Source organism: Squalius cephalus (assembly GCF_949319135.1).
Source record: "Squalius cephalus genome assembly, chromosome: 11".
Taxonomy (NCBI): domain Eukaryota; kingdom Metazoa; phylum Chordata; class Actinopteri; order Cypriniformes; family Leuciscidae; genus Squalius; species Squalius cephalus.
In genome coordinates this window covers 16,277,132-16,303,772 of record NC_137132.1, presented here as the reverse complement: position 1 = coordinate 16,303,772, position 26,641 = coordinate 16,277,132, and the positions used below count along the sequence as shown (strand labels likewise).

Sequence of the window (26,641 nt, the reverse complement as noted above, 5' to 3'; positions counted from 1 at the left end):
TGAGAAGCGTGACCTTGCAACGTGGAGCTTCGTCAAAGAGCTTTGCGGGCTCTCTGTAAACAGCCAGTCTATTTCTGGCTGCTGGGCTGGTTGAATGAAGCAGAGGTACGGTGCAGCACAAGCGCTGTACGCTGCAACCGAAACGGGCACAGGACCAGCCATGCCACAGCCGTTTTAAGCTCTCTAACAGACCAATATACTGACTTGAATTATGATGTGCTGTCAATGTTAGCTCGGTTATTGAATGTTTCAAAAAGGCCATATTCGATTATGGCTGCATCAGCCATAAAAATGATCTTGACCCCCCTTTTTCCTCAAATTAGCTCTGAAGTGAAGTAAGGGAAACTAATTAAAGGATAGATGTGATTATGGCCTGTTGAGGAGAGAGCGGATGAGAAAGCCCTGGACCACTGTGATGTCTGTGCTGGAGCACTCTGAATAATGAGCTCATTACACAGACAGCACTGTGCTGCCAAGCAGCCGTCAGATGATGCATTCAACAGCTGCTATATTATAGATTCCTATTATAAATCACAATAGTCCACTGTTCCATGGAAAAAAAATCAACATGACTAGATTTTTACATTTTCTGAAGACAATGTGAAGACAAAGGCAAAATTCGTCATCAGGATGCTACAGATGGTGCCAGGGCATTGCAATGCATTTGTTTCGTTACACTAACATTCATAGTTTGGGGTCAGTAAGATAAAAAAAAAAAATTTATTTAGCAAGGATGCATTAATTTACAAATTTCACTTTTGATCAATTTTATGTTATAAAAGATTTCAAATAAAGGCTGTTCTTAGAATGCTGAAAAAACCCTGTTTTTAACATTGATAAGACTTCTTTTTTTTTTTTTAAATCAGCATATTAGAATGATTTCTAAAGAATCATGTGACACTGAAGACTAATGGCTGCTGAAAATTCAGCTTTTCCATCGCAGGAATAAATCACATTTTAAATACATATTTAAATTGAAAACAGCAATATTGCTGTTTTTACTGTATTTCACTCATCAAACATGAGTAGTTTAATGGTAAATGGTAGTTTATACATAGATGTCAATCTTGCATATCATCTGTCAACTCATATAGTTAAATATTTGAACAAACCCCAACCCCAAGTATGAGAAATAGTAATTGTGATTTTGCCCAAGCAAGCACCACTAATTATGTGGTGCCAGTATAAAAAGTATCAAATCAAGTAAAAGAACAGAAAAACCTCAAACATCTCTGTTCTGCATTATTGTTCTCATTGGGTATATAATTAGAGCTAAAACCCCCACAGAGGTTAGCAGAAGTTGTCATTAAAATAGGTCAAACAGATCTCTCTTCTAAAGCTGAAGCAAGTTCAAATTGTCTTTCGCCCCTACTCTCAGGAAATTGTGAGCTCGGATGAGTGCAGACAAGCCTGTTTGAGCTACAAAAGGCGATAAGAGGCCTCCATTCAGGCTGGCTTTCAGCCATGAGAACTGAAGCTTCATGACACACACACTCAAACAGCGCCTCCATACCCACAGCACACGGCCACAACAATAGTCATTGTCAGACCTTCCTCTACACAGAGCTCAGGGACAATGGAGCTAGTTTGTGCTTGGAGGAAGTGATGAAGTGATTGAACGGCGCACCTGGAAAAGCCTGGTGAAGATGTCAAACTCAAAGACGGAGATGTAGTCGTTGCAGGTGAGGTCAATGGTAGATTTAAGTGCCATGGCCTCCAGGCCCGAGCTGATGGGGTGAAACTCATGCAGGGCCTGCCGGAACACTTTCCAAGGCACGATGGTCCTGAAATTCAAAGAAATTTAGGTTATGTTACCAGAATCAGACTGTTTTGCTTTCCTAAAAATTTTCCAAGTCCATCTTCCTTTGTTTTTTTCATGGAACATGGCGTGTTAATATGTTACGAGAACAAAGAGCACATTAAGCTTCTCACTTGTCCCCGAAGGATTTTCTCCAGAACTCTGCGGCATCCGCTTTGGTGATTCTGAAGTTATCCCCTTGAAACAGGCCGTTGGGAAAGATGGCTTTGAGCTCCGCGAGCATGTGACTGAATATCAGCGACAATTTCGTCAGGTTCCGTCTGAAAAAGAGGAAAGAGAACAGTTACTTTCACTGAGAGGTTTGATAATCCAAAAAACCCCAACAGCCTTAGTAATTTCATAATGATTAATTATGTCACGATATTTGATCAAACTTGGCAAATCTTAACAGGAAATAACTGGATCTTATCAAGATCAATAATAGAGGTCATTTTCCCCAAATTAGCACAGAAACATGTAAACGTCAGCAGATTCTGGAGTCTGGCCTGGTGATTGGGTATTTCTGTGGCCAGCAGGCATAGTGAGGGAGTATCAGGGACTGAGGTGGACGCTCTGAATGCCTGCTGCATTTTTCTGATTCCACTGACTCTGGGCACATAAGCCCAAGACAGGCATGCGAGAGCAGGGAGGGTCGCGCTACACGGCAGGGGGAGGAAGTGGAAAGAAAGCCATGATTTACAGGGCAGCACAGTGGGGGATTGTACAAGCTCTCCAGCCTAGGGAATTGACATGCACAAGAGAGAGTCTGAGTGTGGCAGTGCCGCAGCTGCCTCCAAAAACTCAATCTTTACTTGGACTATGAGAAAAAAGAGAGCAAGACTGAGAGAGAAAAAAGGGGTGTTACAAAAACTGCAAAAATGGAGTGTAAACTACTAGAAATGACAGTAAGCAAAAGAGAAAATAGGTGCGTGTAAGCAATGCTTTTTTTAATAACCATTATTATTCATAAAAATAAAACAAATAAATCAATTATTTATGCATACAAATAGCCTATGCATGCATTTTTGCTACACAGTAAACTAAAACAAGTGGTTACACAGTTTATTTTAAGGTGACGTACATTCACTTACTACTGAGAAGGGTTGCACGGTATACTGGTACAACGGTAGTATCGCAATACTAAAACTTCAAAATACTGCCGATGCCATTGTATTTTTTGAAACGGTAGTATCAATACAGTACCCTGGAAATCAAGAGTTCTCACGAGAGCACAAATTGAATTTGCTCAGCGAGTTTACTCTGGCGTCGATGCTCATTAACTATGCCCTTGTATCCAAGCTGCACCAATCACTTCGGGTTATCTGATATAGGCGGGCCAGAGGCGAGCTAAACAGATGACGACAGCACTGTGACGTCGAAGTCATTAGTAAACATTGCAAGATGGCTATGGATGAACACCAGTTGTTTGAAACTGCTTTGGCCGCTACAATGAACAAGTTAGACGTGGCTTTTTATCTAAAAGAGGAACAGAAGACGGCGCTTGAATCCTTCCTTTGCTGTTTTGCCGACCGGATACGGCAAGAGTCTAATCTACCAGTTAGCTCCGCTGGTAGCTAAGCGTATGGGACCATATTGTTGTGATTGGTCATAGTGTTATCCAATTGCGTGCAGTGAGATTTTCAAATGCATGCTTGGTGCCGCCCCTCGAGCTGGGCGATTTTCATTAGTCGATGCCAGACCATTAATCTTTCAGATCTGGGTCTGGATTTCCAGGCTATCAATACAGTAGTACCGTAAGAAATGTTGTATGTGCAGCCGGTACCCTATTTAAAAACGTTAATTTGAACACACATGCCTGTTTTTTTTTGAGTGCCGTTGCCTTGCTGATGTGGCCTGTGTAGTAGACTACGTCAACTTAAAATAAAGAGTTACCAAAGAAGTACATGCAATCCCACTGTCCTCACGCCTGGGTTTACATACTCCTTTATCTATGGCTCTGGGAACAGTTGTTGTTTGTGGCAAAAGAGTGCCAATGTTCCTTCTGGTTAAGCCAGCTGTGCCATGCTTACTCACTCCACGAGGACATATAAGAGAAGTTAAGCAATGGCATTCGTGTGGTGAGGCTGCAGGCCTTTGGTGTTATATCCGGCACTTTCAACCAAAATGTTTGCGAACGTTCATCTTTGAAACCATGAGGGAGAGGAGAGGCTTTCGTTAGGAGATTCAAACTAACTAGGGCACAGATGCACAGAAAGACAAAGCTCATGCAGCAGGACCCACTCAATCACTCACTAAAGCTGTCGTACTGAGGACTGCGTTTGTTAGCAGAACTCAGTCAGAGGCGTCACTCTTCAGAACAATAAATAAAATGCTCCCAAACAATCACAATGAATGACATTTCTAATGCCTAATGATGTATTTGAACCGGCTAATTCATATTAGAAAGATGAGACCAATACATACCAATATTTGTGTTACAATAATTCAGAGTATCACAGAAGTACTGGTATAAAAGTTTACAGTTCGGATATAAACACTGATGTCTACAGTAGCGATCTTTTGCACGCAACTTGACGCATATTAACGACTGTATCAATTATCATTACATCAGCAGGTGGCGACAACAGTGACTTAAACGTATGCGTCATAAATGCATCATTAAATCATTAATTCAAGACATTCGTTTAAAATCGCTGAATCATCCAGTAATGAAAGGAGTGAAGTCTTTATGAGGGAGTCATCGAATCATTCATTTAAATAGCCTAGATTTAAAAAAAATATATTTTTATAGACTGGAACAATTAACATTTTGTCAGAATCTGTAGTAAAATTACATGTTATTTTGTTTAGCTGTCAGTTCAGAATCGTGGGAGAATCGTGATCTCTATTTTAAAACTAAAAAATGTGATTCTCAATATAGGCACAGGCATAGTGCCGGACAGAGTGCTTCATTATTGCTGTTTCATGACTGCCTGCTCCTCCTCCCCAATCTCTCGGTTGGCCGGCCTCTCCTTGCTGTTGCTGTAGGCCAAGCCCTGCCTAGATACTGTGCTTTTGTCAGCTTTCCTCCTCTTTTGGCCTGACCTTTGACCTGCAGCTGGCTGCTCCCTTCCTGTTTCCTGTTTTCCGTGATAAAACAGCCAAGCCAACTGGAGAAAGCGAGAGCGGTCCGCTCATGCCCACGGCTGATCATCAAAGAGTCTACAGTTCAGAAGAGTCACACCTACAGTCTCTCTTTAGCGCCTGCCTTCATTTGTCAACACACACAAAAACACCAGAGCCAGTATGCACTAAATTACATGATTTCAATTGCTCAACTAATGCACATTTCAACAGCCAACTTCCCTAAAACATTTAACATTTCCTCAAATATCAGACTTGTGCAACTGGAAACTGTGTCTAAACAACGTGTTCATGAGAATACTCGAACAGATCATGGATTCTGTGTTTTCTTGTCAACGCAGCCACCCCTAGACAAATTTAACTGTCCAGAACTGGCTTCACACCGGATCTCTGTCAGGAAGTGGTGGTGACAGCAGTCATACACTCAAGCAAACACACACACACACGCCTTTACATAAAATACACGAACATGGTGCCCAGTGAGATTCAATGCACTCACACAAACAAATTTTGTTTAATGATCTGACACCATCTATTCTTATCCACTGTGTCAGGTGATATATAGAGAAGTTGTCCTCTGAAGTGTGGTCTGTTCTGAAAATGCAAATAAACTAACTAACCAGTAATCATATAATCATGCATAGCTGAGATAGCAAAATAAATAGGCTTAAAAAGGCCTCATCTGTCACTTGGTAGAAGCTAATCAAATGAAGCAGAAGCCAACATGGACAGGTTGTGTGACATGTCATCATCCTCAAAACAAAACCAGAGTAAATATGTAGAGACGTTTCAAAACCAAATTGTTTCGATTTTGCCATTTAGCCTATTTTATGTTAATAATATTAATTTATGTAAATAATGTTTTATGTTCATTTTAAATACACTACAAAAGTTTGGGATCTGAAAACAGTAATATTGTGAAATATTATAATTTAAAGCTGTAGTCCGTAACTTTTGGTGCTCTAGCGATTAATAAACAGAACTGTATGCGTCTTATGGAAGAACGTTGTAGCCAGAGCTACTTCTCTGCGTTTATGTCTATGACGAGTCACGTAGGTACTGGGCTACTCCACAACGGTGCCGACCCGAACCAGTCTAAAATAGTCTGAATATAAACAATTATTACTGTAGTGATTCAGGAGAAGACAAAAACACAGTTTGGTAAATGGATTCATGATGTACTCTCTTTTGATTTTGAACACAAAAAGCTACGGACTGCTGCTTTAAAATAACTTTTCTACTTGAATATATTTTAAAAAGGTAATTTATTCCTGTCACAGCAGAGCAGAATTTTCAGCAATATTACTCAATTACATTACTCAGAAATCATCCTAATATGCTGATGCTTGATGCTCAAGAAACTTTTCATATTAATAGTTGTGCTGCTTAATCTTTTTGTAAAAACGTGCGATACATTTTTTCCATGATATATATTTTGAAGAATGTCTCTGTTGGGGGTCAGACTGGTTTGGAATGATATGAAGGTGAGAATGAATAACACAAATGTCATTTTCAGGTGAACTATCACTTTAAAGAGCAGTGTTTCAGAGGAAGAACTAAAGAACAGACTGAATGCCAGCTCAACATAACCCTTGACTAGGAAACAGGAGAACTGTGACTTTGAAAGCGAAAGAGATGGGGAAGCATGTCTGTTGTGTGCTAAGTCTGGAGTGTATAATATAAGTGGAGAGTAATATAGCAAGAGTATGAGAGCTGCATTATCCTTTAGTGTTCAGTAGGCCATAAATAAATACAACGTCCCACTGCTTGAGTGTGTCTCTCGACCGTGCTTAGCTGGGCTCGGCTCTATGTGGAGCGAGATGCAGGACGTAGTAACTCGAGCTGCAATACAATCCTCGGACGTGTTAACAGTGTTTCCATCCGAAGCGCTCCCTGCGTGAACAAACTCATGAAAAACTGACAAAACAATCCTTTTGATGGAAGTTCGGACACGTTTACCGATTTATACACAGAACCGAATCATTGGCTGCTCAGCTCTTCATTTCAGGGTAACTTAGTTCCTGCAATCTCAAGAACAATATAACTCGCTAAACAATGAATGATAAGAGTTTTTCTCAATTGCTAACACACTGTAACTGATTTATTTGGCCCAATTTCCCAAACCATTAATTCAGTTCTCAATACTATGACACACTTCTTAAAACTATTTCATCCGTTTTTACACACATTGCAATTTTCTCTGTTTTCTGAAAAACCTTACACAAAAAACCCCTAATTTTTTACCCTAAGTTTAACCATGTTCGCATTCATAGACACAAGTGTAGAATATAAACTAATAATGTGAACTCTTTTTAATTTTTTTTTTATTTAGACATGTATAAAAAAAATTAAAAAAAAAAAAACATACTGGGGGGGTGCAGGGTTTACCTCTTAAGAAAATAATGAACCATTTTTATATTTTGCTCAAAGTAATAAACTACTAAAAACAAACAACATACATAATCTATAATCAAATCTCTCATTATGAACACAAAACAAAGTTAATTAGTAATTTCAACGTTTTTTTGTCTTCCTTCGCCATCTCTAAATCATTTTCCAAATTATAACATTGCTTTATAATATGCCTAATAGTAATGCTAAATGGGGAAAAAAAAAAAAAACCATCTAAAGGCACCAAGGGTTAACTTACCACAAACCTGGTTTAGTTAAATGTCTGAGATATAAATAATTGTATTTGCTGTATTCTCGTTTTCTGCAGTGTTTTAGAAAAAAAACAAAAAACGATTTTTCCATCTCACAGTGTATCTGCTATGTTGTTAAAACAACCGCGACATCTGCAGCCCTTAATGCTTTACGTCTCGAGAGAGAGAGAGAGAAGCAACGAGCACGAAGCAGAAAGGACATGAATGAGGTGCGTTTTGCTCTTGATAAAAATAAAGGATGTAGCACTGAAAGATCGTTACCATAAATGACCCTGAGCACTTGTGGTGTGAACTGCTCTGTTGTTCTGACGAGCTGCTCACTTTAAACTGTAGAAACAGTAAAATGGTCCACGGTCCATCATTTGAATGCCACTGATCTAAAATAGTTTTTTTTTTACACTGCGTACACAGAGTATAATTACAGTACATAGTACACTATTTTAGATAAGATAACTTTCACTGTAGCACATGTTCTCCTCAAACTCATAACTGCCAAACTGATTTGTGGCCAAGTACTACTTACATGTACCATGTTTTTGAAGAACCGTGAGGCAACCTAAGGGGGGATTGCCTAAGGGGGTTGTCTTTTGTCAGGTAACCAAGGAAATATTATTTACGAATAGTTGAAAATGATTTCCCAACTAGAATTAGACCTAGAATTTCCTTCACAATTCCATTTCTTTAGATTAACTATCCCTTTAAGCATATGCAAATATGCATTCATATATTTTCATTAATACACTGTTACACCACGTTTTGGTTCTAATTAAAGGTATAGCGGAGGATTTTTTACTTTCGGGTGGATCACCTATACTATTGGTCCTCCTAATTGTCAATCATTCTGGTGAATCAATCAAACTTTTCAAAAAGTGGAGAGGGCGGGTCTTATCTAAAATTCGGAAAGATCCTCCACTATACCTTTAAGTTCTCTATTGCCAAGGTGTGCATAGGGTTTATAAGAGTTTTGAACTAATTGCACTGGTGTTCTCTAGGCAGTGAAGAATTGGGTTTGTGTGTCATCTGAGGTCAAAGTTTGATTTTGTTTTTTGTTTTATTATGTTTTTGACTGAAATATTTGAGTTTGACGTGCAAGAATGAGTAGTTACAAGACTATGTTTATAGTTTTGAGAAAATAGTGAATTGTTTCATGAATAGTGTGTTAGCAATTGAGAAAAACTGTAATACAAATAAAGCCCAATTACCACCCCACAGATGTGAGCCTGGCACGGCACTTTCTGCATGAAATATAAAGACTTGGAATAAGGCTTTGACCAAGGACTTTTACTATCAAACATATCTGCTTCTACAAAACTGCTTGTTGGACCATCATTTGATAGTGTTGCTTGTTTGATTTTTTTTTTAATTAATAGTGCTAAACCACAAAACATGGGTTAACAGATCATTGGCTAAAAGTTGTGTTGTGAAATTGTTTTGCATTTTAGGCTTGAGAAAAAACAAGCCTCTAAAATGATTACAGTGGATGCAAGAGACAAAATAGGAGATAAGAGATGCCAGTTGAATCGCACATCTGAATGTGCTGTTTAATGCGACAACTATCTATAAGACTGAATTGATGGCTATCAGCTGGGATTTTGCCAAATTTGGGTCAAAACAGTATTTTGTGGCACGCAAAATATGAAACACTGAGAAAAGGATTGTTTACTAACTTATTTGACCTGTAATAAAATTTGCAACGTAAAGTCTCCTGCAGACATGTGTTTCGACCGTTTACAATCTTGATGCTGTATTTCTTGAATACACTGAAGTCAACTTTTAGCATTTATATACAGGCAAAAATGTTCACAAATAAAACAACAACAAAACATGGCATAACAAACAAAACAAAAAACTATTGCAGTAAACGTTAATTTTCTTCCATGAATGGGCTGTCCTCTCCCTGCTGACTACATCTATGTAGTCTGAAATGTGGACCAGTACAGAGGAAACATCTAATTTATACTCTCCAAGTTCATAACAACTCACAGAAAGAATGAATGCGCATGTAAAAGGATGTTAAGACTTAAGTCATCTTATGACAGAGCTGTGACTACAACAAGATGGAAATTGGACGCAGTAAAATTCCACCAAGCTGACAAATTTCTGTTACACCACACAACTGTATAATGCCTTACCGTAATAAACCTTGCAGACGCACATGCATCTGACTTCATATATCTGCTGTTCATTTCCCTGTTGCTAAAATTGGCCCTTTCATGCAGACCTACAACATGCAGATAAGATGAAAAGATAACCAAATAAACCAGAGAGGGAAACATGAGTACGAAGTCAAGCATGGTCCAAATTTAGCGATCAGAACTATAGAGTATGGACGCATAATCACAATTAGATAATACAACTACAATAATTCAGGATGCAACATCTGTCAGAAAGTCTATTCAGAATTAGTTGGCTTAATTGGCAACAGCTGTATGACACGCACTAATGCCAGGTTACCTAAATTGAGAGCACATGCAATTTCACAGAGATGGATATCAGGGCACTATGCAATACGTATTTCTTCACAAGGAAACCCTACTATGGAATATAAATATGTGGTAGAAGATTCAACAGCATGCTGAAACAGTCAACTGTGAAAATACAGTGACCCACTAATTATTCACTGTAAATATCTCACAGACAGCATAGCATCCGCATAAAACATCAGAACAACAGTTAGGGTGCTTTCACACTGGCAGTTTAGTTCGGAACACTAAAAGTCGCTAACATGAACGCTGTCATATGCGGACCCGGGTGCGCACTGGGGTACTGAACCCGAGACTACCTGGAGGAGGTGGTCTGAGTTCGGTTGCTCCCGAACCGTGCTATGTTTCGTGTGATCTACCGGTATAAATCGCCCACCCCTACTACCTCTTAAACCTAGGTATAAAGGTTGCTAACCTTTACTATTGCTCAGCGAAATTTAGTCCAATTACAATAGAATCTATTGAAATTTCAATGAAATCTGCATGTTCAGGAGTTTTTCGAAAATTTGACATATATTTCTTTTTATTGAAGTTACAAAGGTTGCTCAGTCAAGAGCACGGAGTGATTTTCTCTTCATCTTTTGTTGTGTGATTAACTGTCACAGACGGCAACAGGTATTTAAGGCTGCTGTGACTTTAAGACCTAATGCACAAATCCAATATACTGTTACACTTACACATGCATTTTCTTTGTCATTCCTTTACATTTAGTTAAGACATAACTGATTGTTTGAGTAAATACTCGCCAAGACGGGCATTTTGACATGCGTTTATTGTGAGTATTTTTTTCCGTTCAAGCATAAGACGACGCAAAAGAGAACTCAATTCAGTAATCACGAGCTGTTTTCGCGCGCACACAGAGCGCTGTCTGAGGGGTTGTGCTTTATGTCATTTCATTTTATTATACATATAGCGAAGATAAGAGTATATGCACATGTTGCCTTTACTACATATTAAAATGTTTCATACTTTTAAAATAGGCAGTGTTGAGTTTTATATTTTATTTTGTTATAAATATACATGCAGTGAAGATAAAGTATGCATGCGTTGCCTGAAACACATGTTTGAGATTTTTAAAATGAAAACAAAGAGAGAACAAAATTGGAAAAATGCCAAGACTGTGATTGTTATGTCATTGTAAAGAACATTTGTGAAAGTTTTATACGCAACTAATAGATAGCCTACTTGTTAATTGCATGACCCAGATTGAATTAAAGGTCTTATCAGCCAGTACAAGATTTCAAGTATGCGTCAATTATTATTTTTCATGTTTCGGTTTTATGATATGCAAACCAACTGCACATTTTCACCAGTCTACTGTCGATTTGCTTCAAGGTATCAATTCAGGACCAATATCAAGGTTGCAGGGGCTGAAGCCAAAATTTTGCTCTACCTCTAGAGCAGCCAATGCTAGGCAGCAATAGAGGAGGAGATCAGTTCTTCTGACTTGGACATGGAGTGCATGAATTTGAATGTAGGAGATCTATGACAGTCTTCAGTACTACTAACTACCAAAATGTGCTGAAAATGATCCTATAAAGCTTGAATTGTCACTGACAGTCAGTGTAATAAGTAGCAGGTTTTAGCTTGCCTCAGCAGTGCATGCTGATGGGGGCTTACTAGGAGAAACAGGAAGGGGAAGTGAATGCGTTAACAGGAAGAGCAGTGTCTGCATGGTGCAGAGCATGACTTATGTGTCAGAGTTAATCATTAAACTCTTCTCACTCAATACGAACACTTCGCCCCCTCAGCCACACTAAGTAAAGCTTCAGCGTCTAATGACACAAAAAAAGCTTTAGCTAAGATTCGAGAATTTGCCACCAAAGCGGCTCAAAAAGAGGCCCTCGTCATGCAAAACGATTTCGTATGAAAGCTCTTAAGGTCCCAAACCTCTAAATGTTTAGATTGACAATTATTTTCTAGTTTCAGAGAAGTAAAATAAGATGAAAAATATGAAATGACAGTTGGCTCGATGACTGGCCTTTGATATGAGAAGTCGCTGTACAACAGGAAGTGTGATTATAAGAATGATAGAAATTAAGTATGGACGTAAATAAGATGTTTACAATCAACTAAACAAGCTGCGGCTCCTGAGGGAAAATGTCTGGGACTCACGAGAACGTAGAACTTTTAAATCATACTGTAGGGTCATTTTAGATCAAACTATAAGCCAAATATATGACATCACATTGGGTTCAATGGCTTAGCTAGGCCGTTAAACAATTTTCATGTATGAAAATCGTACTGCATTTATTTTTGTATATGACATAAACTGGCATTTATGGGCTGGAAGAATAAGTGCTATGTGAATGAAATAACAGTCTTCAGTGCTTTTAGGCAACTTACAAACAAGACAATCAGGATGAATTACAAATGATATGTGGGTTTAACGAAGGTTGCATCAGGAACCTCTAAAACCAAACTGTTAGTTGTAAGGTCTGGGCCTCAGTTAAGCTCTTCCTCTTGTGACTGGTCTTATTTGCATTACACATTCCTCATCTGTCCGTCCGTCCGTCCGTCCGTCCACACACACACACACACACACACACACACACACACACACACACACCAAGTCAAGAGTTTCCAGAAGCAGAAGAACCACAGGCCTGATACGATCTCAGTCCAATGGCTGATCCGTGAGCGCTTGCATGCTTGACTTCATTTGCATCTTTGATATATGACTTGGGCTTCAGCTTAACTCAACGTAACCTCTACTCAAATTTTTCAAGAAACCGGTTTCACATGATTCAAGGACTGACAAACCATGTTTCACTGCTTCTGCTTTTGCCTCCCACACCAAATTAAGTTGCAGAGCATTCCAAAAAACATGAAGTAGCTCAGGAAACGTCTGCACAGAGGTGGCCTGAGAGCTCTGATGTCGGCTTTAACACCCAACCCAACGCCTTCGTCAAATGGAAAAAGTTGAAACCTTTTGGTCACTACAGACCGTAACGAACATCTTTTTGAACATTTGCAGCCTATGAAGCCACTAAGAGCAGAAATTTGGTGACCTGAAATGTTGTAATTAAAGATGGTGTTTACAGAAACTCATCTGTGCTCACCTGGGCTGAGAGTTCTCCTCAAACATTCGCTCTTTGCCGTCTTTGAACAGGCTTATGGTCTGTTTGGTCTTCTTAGTCAAGTTCTCCATGAAAACGCGAAAGTACTCGTTGTCGCCCAGCGTTTCCATCTTGCCTTCATAGCGGGACAGGATAGTGCGGAGATGCTGGTAGGTGTCTGGCAACAGGTCCAGGATGTACGGAGGACTGTTCTTCAAGGCCAGCTTGGGGTTCTGGCATAACCGTACCACCTGCAGAGCAGAGAAAAATCAGACCATGTCAAATATGGCATCTTTTCAAAACACTGAAAAAGCAAACTGAGAATCCAATGAAAATGGCGTGTCGCTACGATGCCAGAAACAACAACATAAGCTATGAAAATGGCTTTGAAAGTTTTTTTATTACATCAGTCCACGGAAATTCATTTAAAATACATAACAGCTACTCTAAATACAAGGAAAGAGACGTAAAACATAGACAAACTATAGGCTGCTGTTTAAAAGCTTGGGGTGGGTAATATTTTGCATGCTTTTAAAAGAAGTCTCTTTGTTGTATGTTCACCAAGGTGGCATTTATTTGCTATCACTGTAGTCAAAACTACAGTAGAAACTAAAAAACATTGTGAAATATTATAACATTTTTCTATTTAAGTATATTTTAAAATGCAGTTTATTCCTGTAATTTATCCCAGTGTCACATGATCCTGTGACACTGAAAATCATGTAATCATGTACATGTAGTAAATTAATATTACTCTGTACTTATTTGAGGAAGTACAACGTAACTACGTCACCTTAAAATAAAGCGCGACCACCAAAGTATTAATTTCTTTCCAAACTTTTGAACAGTAGTGTACACAAAAGATTGAGACAAAATCAGTATTATTTGCTCATAAACTCAAAAAATGTTTTATACAATAATATTACACACACACACACATATAAACTCATATCCATGTTCAATTCAATTCACTTTTTTTATGTATAGTGCTTTTCACTCACAAAATGGTTTCAAAGCAGCTTTATAGAAAAAACATATACATGTTTGGATATGTTTGTGTATATTTGTCTGTTAACAAAGCAGCCAACAAGCTCTGTAAAAATATTTGTGTACAAAAATTCGGTACAATTCTCTAAAGGCACAATAAGTTAACTATCGATCAAGAAAACGGAACTGCAGCAAACTTAACCTCATATCCTCTGTGGGCCAAAGTTTTCTTTTGCAGTATAGCCTAATATGTGTAAGATAAAAATAAAAACTACACTGACAAGGGCTTTAAAACTGTTAACTGAACTGAAAATACACACACAAAACTTGTCAGGTCACACAACAAGAACATTCCAGAGAAGAATTTTTGTGAACTACGTACATACGGGGACAACCGTGTTTGCACAAAAGACACGGTTCTGCAATCTACAGCACTACGCATCTCAATTTCTACAACATTTATAGCTGGTGACCGGGAATGACACCTACAGAAGTCTAATGCTTGAGATTAGGGTTGGGCGGAATGACCAAAATCATCCATCACAGCTTTTTATCATGGTATTGTATATAATTTTAGGGTTTTTTTTAGTCGCAAGTCAAAATGGGAAATTAGTATATAAACTAATGTTGTAAAGCCTATTTTTTACATAATCGAGTGAATTGAATACTTTACAAATATAACTAATGTATCAATTTAAAAATAAGTTTCATAACCTCTAAAACTATGAAGTTTGTATTATTTTCGATTTTTAATCAATTTCTGATTTATATAAAAGATTCATAACAAATGAATATGCCTGACATCAGGGCAAGCTATACATTATTTAACACTAAATTGTAAAGTGAAAACTAAAATTAAAAACATACTAGTAATTCCAACTCCAAATTCTGATTGGATGAGACGTGTTCGCGGTCATAAAATTGAATATATAAGCTCACCAGTGATCATACTATTAATACGACAAAGTTTTGATTGATTTAATGCATCCTTGCTGAATAAAACTATTAATGTCTTTTTTTTTTAAATCGTACTGACCCCAGAATTAGTACAGTGGTGTATTTCACATGTTATATCCATCAACGGAGACTGCGATCTTCACAATCCAAATTGTTGATTGTTCCTCATACACGCCCTCAGACAGGGCTTTTTCTTCATATGCTCCTGTCCTTTGGAATTCTCTGCTTCTTGATCTTAGGGAAGCTCAGAACTATGATATTTTTAAAGGTAGTCTTAAGATATTTTTTTTAATAAGCATTTGATTATTGATGTTACTTTTATTACTTGAGCTTTGTATTGTTTATTTTGTGTACAGCGCTTTGAGAAGTTGCTTTTAAAGGCGCTTTATAAAATAAAGTTTTTTTTTTTTTTTTTTTTTTTATATATATATTTTTTTATATATATTTAGTCATTCCACCCAATTCTACTGGAGGCCATAAAGTTGTTGAAATCTTCCAAGAAAAGCAAAAAACATCCATTCTAGACAATAAATCATCATGATTAAGTGCATGCCCTCAAACCACTTCATTAGCCAAACGACTTAATGGCTATACTGATGGTCCAATAGCCTTTGCTTAAATCCAGACATAGTGGCTCTCCTCTGTCTGGACTAAAGCCACGCATCATCACCTTCTGAACTATTGATTAAGACGCGGGTGGGAAATTTGAGGAAACGGGAAACTGCTCAAATGTCACCACCCCAGCAGTTGGAGAAGCGCCGTATCGCAAGCACACGTTTGGGCAATAAGAGGCTGGCGCTGCGTGCAGCTGCTCCGAGGGCTTGCAGCCTCTCTTATCTATTTTGTCTCCAGCACAGGACCAGCTGTGATTGGGGGGTGGGGGAGCTGATGACATCACAGGAGGGGGGTTCACCATCCAGTCTGACTTGTGCTCCAAAACTTCTGGCTCTCATGCACACTCAGTCCTGACAGCCAAGAGATAAGACTGTGGCGACAGGACGTCCTAAGAATTATCAGCAAACATGCATTCGTCTACACGTTCATGTGCAGACGTGCGTTCATTATGGCTTCCAGTGATAATGTGAATTAAGAAAAATAGTCCAAAAGGGGCGGAGAAACATCTGCTTGGTCTCAAGCACGAAAAACGTCACCCGGAAGTCAATTAAAATAGAAATCATTAAATATGCACCAATATATTTACGCAATCAAAAATGAAAGTCCTATTTATGGTGTTAAATTTGTATTCATGATTGACCACATTATACTATGCAAATCCTACCATCAACAACTACAAATAAAATGTTCTTAATTGGCCTGTGGTTTCATAATTACTAAACCCGATGAGGAAATCAAAGTGTAGATAATTTGTGTTTGTGAACAAGGTGAATATGAATGTATATGTAGGGGAAATACAGAACTACATTTGTGTTTATTCTTATTTGAATATGCAAAGTTTTTTTCATATTAAAAGTCAAACCGGGAAGAACAACCATTGGGTTCTTGTGGAGTTTGTAAGAGGTTGAATATTTACAGGGGATTGAGAGAATATAACATGAAAGAGTTTAATTTGGATAATAAACAGCCAAGTCAGGATAGACTTAATAAATGTTTAAGTCCTATGAAGAAACGTTTCTTTCAGAAAGGTCTGTTTTGCAAGATGAACTTCTCCTGACAAAGTATCCTGAATCACTGATCCTGACATTCATACTGAACATTCTATTAAGGGTTTCATAATCTAAGACTCGGCACAAGTTAACATAAAGCGGAAATTTACAATGTTAAAATTGCAAAAATGACAAGATTTGCTTATGAAGAAAATGTGATATGTCACATGTTCACTAACCAAACTACCCAGTGTGAAACTGAGCAAATAGGAAGTTGCAAAGTTCTCAGTCAGAAAGCATTAACCGTTTCTCTTCTCAGTGACAATTAAATAGTTTTCCTTTGTAACATAGGCATACATCGCAAAAATTACTAAGTAAATGGCTTCTTTAGAATCTAAGTGGTTTCCCATTTTAACAGGATAAGTTAAAAACGAGTCCCCTGTGAAAGATGCACCATTTCGCTTATGTATCAGTGTGAACATCACAGGAAGTGTGAGGTCAGTAACCACAACTTTTTTCCATGAACTGCAGCTTAAACTTTTCTATTGTGAGGAAGCAAATTCAACAAAAGAAACCATTCTGGTAGACAGATGTTCGTCTAACGTTTTAAAAATGTTTTTTTTTTTTATTACTATTTTACTACACAATTTCTTGTCAGATGTTTAAATTCTTAGTACATTACCCCTGTAAACCCTGACATATGAAATTGAACAGTTTATTGAACGTTTAAACAAAATATGTTTTGTTTTGCATCATATTTGATACATCGGACTCATTTAACATGCTCTTTCTAAAAAAAAATATGTATGGAATATCAAGTAAACCCAAGTTTCAGTCCAGTAAAGGTACATCTTAAAATATATCTAACAATCTAAAAGTTATTATGTTTACTTTATAAAAAATACAAAAAGGCATGTGTACCACGACCTGAAGGAGGACATTTTTAAAATGATACTAAAAGGTCTTGCAAAAAAGAAAGAACGTGTGAACTATCAATCAGAGGGCATGCAGTAGATTGTGTACAAAGTTTTGATTATCTTGATAATTTAGAAGCCTTAGAAATGCATGTATCAGATATGATACAGTAGGTTTTATAGGGTTAATCAGGTATTAGATAAGGCCAAGTGTGCCTAACATCTGATAATACCTGATCATAAGACAAACCATGCTTGGATAGATCTCCATTAAACACAAAAACAACCAGCTTTAAATACAGCTGGATACTTAGATGTCTAAAGTCATTCTAGTGTATGACTTGATGAATAAAGGTAGAATGCATCAGAATAGAAAAGAATAGTCTACACTTCACTTAAAACCAATTGCAAGTACTTAATAAAATAATAAAAAGTTGATGTGACGCTTCCTGTTTATCCAAAAAATTACACAGAAACAGGAACAAGAGAAGCAAGTAGTGTTTGAGAGGACAGATCAACTGTACATTATCCACGTCTACACTAAAAGTTAACACAATTTAACCAATTAAATGACCAGCAACAGGACTAGGAACGTCAGATATTGGTTGCTAGAACCAACTTTGTGATTTTCACACCGTTCACCTACAGGAGGAGTCACATTTGTCCAGATAGGTCAAAACAATTCCTACTCTTCTCACAATATAAACAATATTGACCAATTAAGTAATACCACAAGCTATTAAGCTAGGACAACTAACTTAGCACAGGACCCTATACCGTATTCAGAAGTCCTGCTAGGCAAGCTGGGGTGGACGCCTACCGGAAAATGACTTACTCTCTAAAGCTGGATATTCCCAAAGTATTTGACTGGCTGAATATAGTTTATTAGCCAGCAAACCATTCCGCTAATTGCCTTAGCAGAGCAGCCCTGCCATATTGCATTAGGACTCCTCGGTGCAGGCCATCCGGCTAAGCTAACAAGAGACCGAGGCTGCTAGCTACAACGTCTCTCTCTGGTATCTATCTTTTGTGTTTTTGCTTGATAGTCACCCACCTTATCCATGAATTTCCAGCATTTCTCCACCGTCTTTTTGTCCACGGCCCCGGGCTGGTGATGGGAGTGGTGGAGGTGATGGTGAGGCTGAAAAGCGTCCTTCATCATGCCAATAAGCCCCCCACCTTTCTTCAGATTTCCTGCCATATTCGGACTTTGGAGTGTTGGTTTCGCAGTCAAAATATAACTGGGATCGGATACCCCCCGGTGAGGACAGCGCCCGAGTCCAGTTCGGTTCGAGCGAAGGTCCGTCAAGGGGGGTGGGGGGGAAGAAGCGCTTTATCGATGAAAGACTCCCATTAAATCCCCCTTGCAGGAAACCACCGTTTCACGCTGTATTTAATACGCTCGGGTAGTGCGGCGAATCCCGTCAAAAATAACGCGTAAAAATAAGTTTTGATGGATGTCTGGACGTTGAGGAACAACTGCTTTCACAACGACACCCCGTGCGAGCGTGATGTTCCCTTTTCCTGCAGCTCTCTCTCTCTTTCTCTCTCTTTCTCTATCTGTTCTGTGCGCTTCTGCAGAGCGATGTCCGATTCGTGAAAGTGATCGAACCGTTCTTTTGAGTCGGATCTTTTCAATCAGTTAAATCGGTTCACAAAACTGGTCGGACTGAAGCAGTCTAGATGTAAAGCAAATTGGTTTAATGAACATGCATTATATTCAGGTTCTAAATGACTATGTTTTTATGAGCAGTATCATGTCTACAAAAACTCATGGGCATGACACATGAATTTATAGGCCTAATAAACACCGTCAGAATGTAAACACAATAAACACGCCTAATGGAATGGAACGACTAATTATTTTTTATTGCCAGTCAAATTATAATCAATAAACTTAGCAAGAATTACTTGCATATTTAAACACGTTTTAACAGATATACATCAAGCAGGGATTTTTTTTTATCTGAACTTTTTTTCAAGCATGTAATATTCAACACCGGAGTGTGAGGGACCATGTGATGACGTGATAGTCAGAGAAGTGACGTGCAAAATAGTGGAATCGATTCTTTGAAGGGACGTGTTCGAAAGAACCGATTCGCTTGAATGAATCGTACTTCCTATCACTACTTTTGCAACGGGAAGTTCAGGCTAAGCAAGACAAGAGCCCTTGCGAGCAAAATCTATGTAGGGGAGGCGCTCATGTTTATTATAAAATCAGCACATATCGTCTTTTTTCATATGAAAATGCAATACTGGATTGCGGAAAATATCCTATTGAAGGAAATAAAAAAAACACCGCCTTCTACCTCCCCCTTCCGCACTTGTATGATTGCTCTTCCTGTTCCGCCTTGTGAGACCTCGCCCTCTTTCATGTCTCAAATTTTCCCCGCCTCCCTTCTTGCTCTTCGTGTGAATGTACGAATCCTACTATGGTGAAAAGCATGTAAATATTAATTAAGGCACGTAACTGGAGCACTAGGGAGGTTACCAAGCAACGTAAATGTGACGTAGTTAATATTCATGAGCTAATTGGTAGTAGAAGTGCTTGTATTGTACTTTCGCCGCCCTCCGGGTTAAAAAGATGAATTATGCAGATATTTTTTGAGGGGAACTACTTTTTGTAAATTCACCGCTGTATGATGCTTGGTTCGTTGAACTTCTCTCATCATTTCAGTTCACATTCACATTACAAATGTCATTAACTTTACTGAATTGAATGAAAAGTAAACACACTTGTGATAGAGCTCCACGTCCTTTAGGCTATTTCAAACGAATAAAGGAGATTCTCTTTAAATAATATAAACAATTCAGAAATACCTAAAATTACTTATATGTCTATAAAACAACACGACGAGCTTGGCAACTTTATACACAGCTCCAGGCAACCAGCCGGCGACGCGGTACAATGCGGTTACGTAGAACAACTATAATTGGCATTCTGGAAAGGTGATTGGCTTACGTCTCTCTCTGGCCACGCCCACGCTACCAGGCGGCTCTGTATACACACTAAAGACACAATGAAACTTTTCCTTCTGCTCGATAGATGCAGACCTAGAGTCTCTGTACACTATGCCACCCAAGAAGAAAGGGAAAGGAAACAGCAAAAAGGAAAAGTCCAAAAAGAGCACGCCAGAAAAAGGTTTTTTTTTGTTTTGTTGCTTTTATAAACACGGAATTCTTACAATAAAGACTTAGTGATATTTGATTAGCATGATATATTTCCTTTATTTCTCAGATGATGGACTTTCAGAGAAGTACCGGAGAAGTGCCTTAGACGTGGCTGTTTTAAAAGAGCATCTGGGTAAGGCAAATAGCTATCATTTTTTTAAATGGACTGTTCTCAGATTTTTTTCTGTTGGCTGATGTTCAATTAAAATAAAACATTAAGAAAGTAACGTCTCTACAACCCTTGTCAGCACTGAGGAGCAGTGTAGCGCGTCAGGCTACAGTGGTGAGAGATGACTTGAAATGTCAAATCAGAGATCTGGAGCAGGAGCTCAGACAGGAAAGATCAGACATGAAGGACATCACTGCAGGTCTGTATAAAATTATATTGCTTTATTGCAGGTTTATTGATATAGTACACCTTCATTCTTCATAATATACTGGCGGTTTACTGGAGAGGTCTTAATTTAAGACAGGAGTAAACCTGAATAGTTAATCATGGCTTAAAAATGGCTTTCTAAAACACAGATTAAGTACATATTACTAACACCTGGACTATGAATTCCTGAATTTAACTAAACAAGATTAATTAAAAAATTGTATGTAACTTGAGAAGCAAATCCAAGGAAAACAATGGCATCAGAAAAAAGACTGCAATAAAAAAAATTATACTTGAACAAGATAGAACTAGTTTAAAGCAAATAGCAAAAAAAAACAACCTTAGCCTACACATCAGCTGTGGAATCTAGGAAAAGGAAAGGAATGGCTGGAAATCTATTTGTAATTAATTAAATGCAAATGGACACACATCTACAAGAACAATACAACAACTTCAGAAAAGATTGAATCATCAGCTTTATTACATCACTGTTTTGTGAAATCTGTGGGTTGATATAATCAATAGAGATGTTGTGGAAGAAAAAAAAAACTGAAGAGAGAGGTTTAAGACTGGCGGAGGACCTGCAAATAAAGATATGGCCACTTGGATGAATTACTGACAGGAATAGCCTAATTGAGAGCCAGCAATCTTTGCATAACATAGATGATGACCATGATTTCCTGGAGGGAGACTAAAGCTACTTTCAGGACTAAATTGAGGCTTAAATTAAACCTACCAGGAGGCAGGTTTAACTTCAGATCAATGTTAGCAGGGCCGAGGACTGGGAAACCGCCCGATAATGTTTAATGTTGTTCTGCTTTGGAGACACTTGAGTCATTAGTGTCACATGATCCTTTAGAAATCATTGTAATATGCTGATTTGGTGCTCAATAAACATTTCTTGAAAACAGATGTGCTGCTTAATATTTTTTGTGAAAAACAGTGATATATTTGTTTTTCAAGAGTCTTCGATGAATATAAACTACAGCATTTATTTGTAATAGAAATCTTTTGTGAAATTAAAAATGTCATTATACAAAAAAACAAAACAAATGGTAGTGTGAATAACTTGTGTGATTTACAGTATGTTTCTGTAAGAAGCTATTGTCATTGATTTCTAACACAATATGTATTGTATTTACCTTTGAGAACAGATCTCAACCGTCAATATAGGTCTATGGAAACAGACCTGCAGACTAAAATGAACAGGCTTGAAGTGAGTGTGGACTTGCTTGAGACGCAGCTCGGTGAGTTCAGCCGTTAACATATTCAAATTCTTGTGCTTATCAAAGGCAGTGTGCTTTAACCAAACACATGCTGATGACAGGCCTCTGTTTGATTAGCCGAGTGTCAGGTTAAATTCAAGTCGGAAAGAGAGCGGCGAGAGAAGACAGAAGCAGAAAAAGACGCCATCATTTCTGACCTCCAGAGCAAACTGGACCGCATGGAGAGTGAGTGTGAGAAGATACTGCACGTAAGTCAGAGGCACTGCTCTATAAGTGATTAAGTGAAATATCAGCGCTTGAAAGGATGACATTTTATTAGCACTACACAAAGCTTAAAATTGCTTGGTGGCATTTCAAAGTGTGACTGAATAATCTACTTGACTAAATGAGGTATAATTAATGCTATAGTAAAACAAATTGAATGGACGGTTAATTAAAGTGTTACCAACTATGATTGCCATCCAAAAGGTTATCCATTTCAGCATTTAGTATTTTAGAGAAGTAGAGACCATCTGCACCTCTAAATGCTTGCGCCAGATGGCGAGACATGCCCCATTTAATAAGCTACTTTTCATTTTAAATTGAGTTGTTTTTTATTAATTGGTGTCTATTGGCTTGGTACAGGGCTGCCTGGACAGTTTGCTCTCTCACCTGGCTGAGACGCGGCTGCAGTGGGAAGAACAGAGCACAGTCCTTCATCAGGAAGTCAAGGACATGCTCAGTGACTTTGGGATTAACCCGCTTCACATATGAGGACGTCTTTAGTTGAGCACTGTGAACAGAACAAGATCAAGACCTCTGACATATAAGAAATTACATGCATAATGCATAAGCCAGGGCTTTTCATACTGGGCTCCATATATATATATATATATATATATATATATATATATATATATATAGTGTGAAAGAAATGAATACTTTTATTCAGCAAAGATGCACTAAATTGATCAAAAGTGACAGTCAATACATTTATAATGTTACAAAATATTTCTAGTTAAAATAAATGCTGTTCTTTTGAACTTTCTATTTATAAAATATTCCTGAAAAATGTATTATGGTTTCAAAAAAAGCACCACAGCTGTTTTCAATGTTTCTCGAGCAGGAAAATAAGCATACTATAATGATTTCTAAAGGATCATGTGACACTGAAGACTGGAGTAATGATGATGAAAATTCAGCTTTGCTGTCACAGGAATAAATTACATTAAAAATAAATAAATAAATAAAAAATAATATATATATATTACTGTTTTATTGTGTTTCAAATCAAATAACTGCAGCCTTGGTGAGCATAAGAGGCTTCTTTCAATAACATTATTATATAGTTTTCAATACTCTTCACATTTTAAATTATGATATATAATTATAACATACCAGGTATTAGTGTAATTTGAGAAAGCAGTTTGTACATTGTGTTTAGACTTGTGTTTGGGCCTTCTTCATGAAACAAGCAGAATGAATTTCTATGCAAGCAATTCATCAATCTATTTGCATGTATACTGTCCCACTGAATAGAATGGGACAAATTATGCAGAAAAATGGTTATATGTAAAATGTATGCATTTGATCTGAATCGTTTCAATAGTATCCAGCAGACAGTGCAGTTCATTCTGTCACCAGCTGGTGTCTCTGTTGGCCTTATTTTCTGTCGCTCTTCCAATTGCAATGTCCTTCATTGTTTAAATGTATACATTTAAATTGATTTGAATAAAATAATGAAATAAACCTTTTCTGATTTATTTTTCTCCCTATAGAATGTATAAGATATGTTTACCTGTTGTTTTCTTCTTAATATGATTCCAAGAGTAATGCTCTAATGCCCCTGACAGACGCCAGCTGTTGATTTACAGATGTGAGATTCCCCAGGAGAACTGGCTGTCTGGAATAAACTCTGCAAACATCATCTCAATATAAACATCTTGAGTTAATGCAGTTACATATTAAATAACTGACCTTGTTATGTCATGAATTTAACATTCATGGAAAGACACGTGGCACTACAATCATCATTTTCTATGTGCCAGCATTACGCCTGATCTGGCAGGCAGATGATCAATGTCTCCCAATCCGAGATCAATACATCGCAACGTGAATAAATGGAAAGGAAAGGAAAGCAAACAAAGACTTTTATTTCATTATATCTGTAATGGTGAGATGGTTGTCCTGCTTATTCAAGCACTGCCGGGGAACAAAAGGCAGCAAAATGAACATGACATTATACCTGCACTCACAGGGATGTTAACAACACTTTCATTGTGGAAAGAAGACAAAGAGCATTATGACCTGCTGTTACTTACCTCTGATGTGTTTGAACATTAAAGAGAGTCTATAGCTAGAAATTCAGCTGTAGGTGACAAACCAGTGACCTGAAAAAGATTTGTAGCAATGACTCTGCATTTTAAAACATTTAGAAGAATGGGCGCAGGCTGTTTTAATATATACTGCTTTTGATCATAAATCATTTGTGAAACTGTGAAAAACAGCAAGATAACACTATGCTAAAACAGTTGCATTCAAATGCATCTGACATGAAATTGGATGAGCTATTATTAAGGTATGTTGCTATATATTGACTCCAACTAACTTATAGGAGCCATTCAATGCTTTTAAAAATGTGAGACGCAGGATAAAAACAAAACAAAAAAGCCCTAGAGATGTAACTTTTTTTTATTTTTACCATGAACATAACATTTTTTAATAATGCCCTTTTATGTGCAAGACGCTGTAAAAGAATCAGTGTCCAACACATCCATAGCACATAGCAAAAACAATGGAAAAGCTCCATTGTCGCCCCTAAGGGCCCATTCACACAGAGAGCATTTTGCAGTTAAAATGCAAGATGCAGGTCAGTGGAATATCATGCATTTAGAGAATCGTTTTTTTTTTTGTTTTGTTTGTTTTTTAAATGTTGAACTACTTTTAGCTGGAGCGCTGCATTTTTAAAAAACTTGAACTACTTTTAAAGGGGGGGTGAAATGCTATTTCATGCATACTGAGTTTTTTACACTGGTAAAGAGTTGGATTCCCATGCTAAACATGGACAAAGTTTCAAAAACTAAGTTGTACGTTTGAAGGAGTATTTTTGTTCCAAAAATACTCCTTCCGGTTTGTCACAAGTTTCGGAAAGTTTTTTTTCGAGTATGGCTCTGTCTTACGTAAGATAGGGCGGAATTTCCTTATATGGGTCCTAAGGGCACTTCTCCGGTAAGATCGCGGCCGCGCGCGCACTCGTAGACCAGAGCAAGAGAGTGAAAGCAGTTCGCCATCAAAGCGCCCTGCCCGGCTTTTGGGAAGTCAATGTCACCAAAGAAGTGTGTTTTTGGTTGCCAGGGCAAGACAACCCTGCACAGATTCCCAAAGAACCCAGCGTTAAGGAACCCGTGGATGGAGTTTGTTTTCCTGAGCATAAACGGAGTTGTGTAAAGACTGTTGTTCCCTGCATTTCGACGATGATTGTTTTATAAACAAAGCCCAGATCTACGGATTTGCAGATCGTCTAATGCTTAAGGATCGAGCAGTCACAATGATAAAAATTCGCGGTCGTGCATTGGAACCGGACGGTGAGTAAAACTGTTTGTTGAACAAATGTCTCTGTGTGTTGTCACTAGCTTGGCGCGTTAGCACAGCTAAGCTTCGCCCACACGGCCCGCCCACACGGCCCGCCCCCAGCCGCTCGGTTTTGTCCGGAAAGACTCGGTACAGCCTATCTTTATGTTAAAAATTTAATAAAACAAAATACTTTTTGGAGATATGAAGGATGCAATATTACTCTATAGGTACTCAAGATTAACAGGAGATTGAGTGAAAATGAGCATTTCACCCCCCCTTTAACTAATTTAACTATATAGCGCCCCATGTGGCAACACAACGCAACAACACGTGAAACCGAGTTTGCTGATGTCATCCAGTGTCAATCGGCAGAAAGTCATATTTCTCGCTGTCTGACCCAAACCACTTACAACACCAGAAGGAATTAAAGCTAGAGATGCAATTTCATCCTGTGGAAACAGGTCAGAGCTGAATGAAGAAATAAATGGCTTGGAGAAGGGCAGTATGCTGACAGAAATAGAGGCCCGGCCCTAGGGAATGCATCTGGACTGATTGGGCTGTGAGCTTTGCAAGTCTCACTAATAAGTCCTGTCTTCAGCCATGACATTTTGGTCTCTGAACAATTCACACTCATTACTATCAAACCATCATAGCATTGGACAACTTAGTGTTTGAACCCTGGAATTTAAAAGGATTTCTATCATTTAGACATCTGTAGATATTTCTTCAGTTTGAAAATACTCAGGATTGAGGGAAATACAGAAGCT

At 38.0% G+C, this 26,641-nt stretch overlaps 2 protein-coding genes across 2 annotated transcripts in view; one reads left to right on the top strand and one right to left on the bottom strand.

The window, feature by feature from the left end:
• Positions 1–19,150, bottom strand: part of cbl (Cbl proto-oncogene, E3 ubiquitin protein ligase) — a 29,969-nt gene extending 10,819 nt beyond the window's left edge. The window contains exons 1-4 of the mRNA XM_079885803.1: positions 18,604–19,150; positions 13,091–13,338; positions 1,933–2,079; positions 1,628–1,784 (exon numbers count right to left, since the gene is read on the bottom strand). Of these exons, the coding sequence (XP_079741929.1) occupies positions 1,628–1,784; positions 1,933–2,079; positions 13,091–13,338; positions 18,604–18,750 (699 nt within the window). The 5' untranslated portion in view covers positions 18,751–19,150. The remainder of the gene's footprint in view (positions 1–1,627; positions 1,785–1,932; positions 2,080–13,090; positions 13,339–18,603) is intronic.
• drc12 (dynein regulatory complex subunit 12 homolog) lies at positions 17,272–23,174 on the top strand. The gene is made up of 7 exons (XM_079885804.1): positions 17,272–18,565; positions 20,596–20,691; positions 20,788–20,853; positions 20,969–21,088; positions 22,251–22,343; positions 22,440–22,570; positions 22,947–23,174. The coding sequence occupies exons 2-7, from the start codon at positions 20,622–20,624 to the stop codon at positions 23,073–23,075; spliced, it is 609 nt and encodes a 202-aa protein (XP_079741930.1). The 5' UTR covers positions 17,272–18,565; positions 20,596–20,621; the 3' UTR covers positions 23,076–23,174.
• Positions 23,175–26,641: the final 3,467 nt, after the last annotated feature.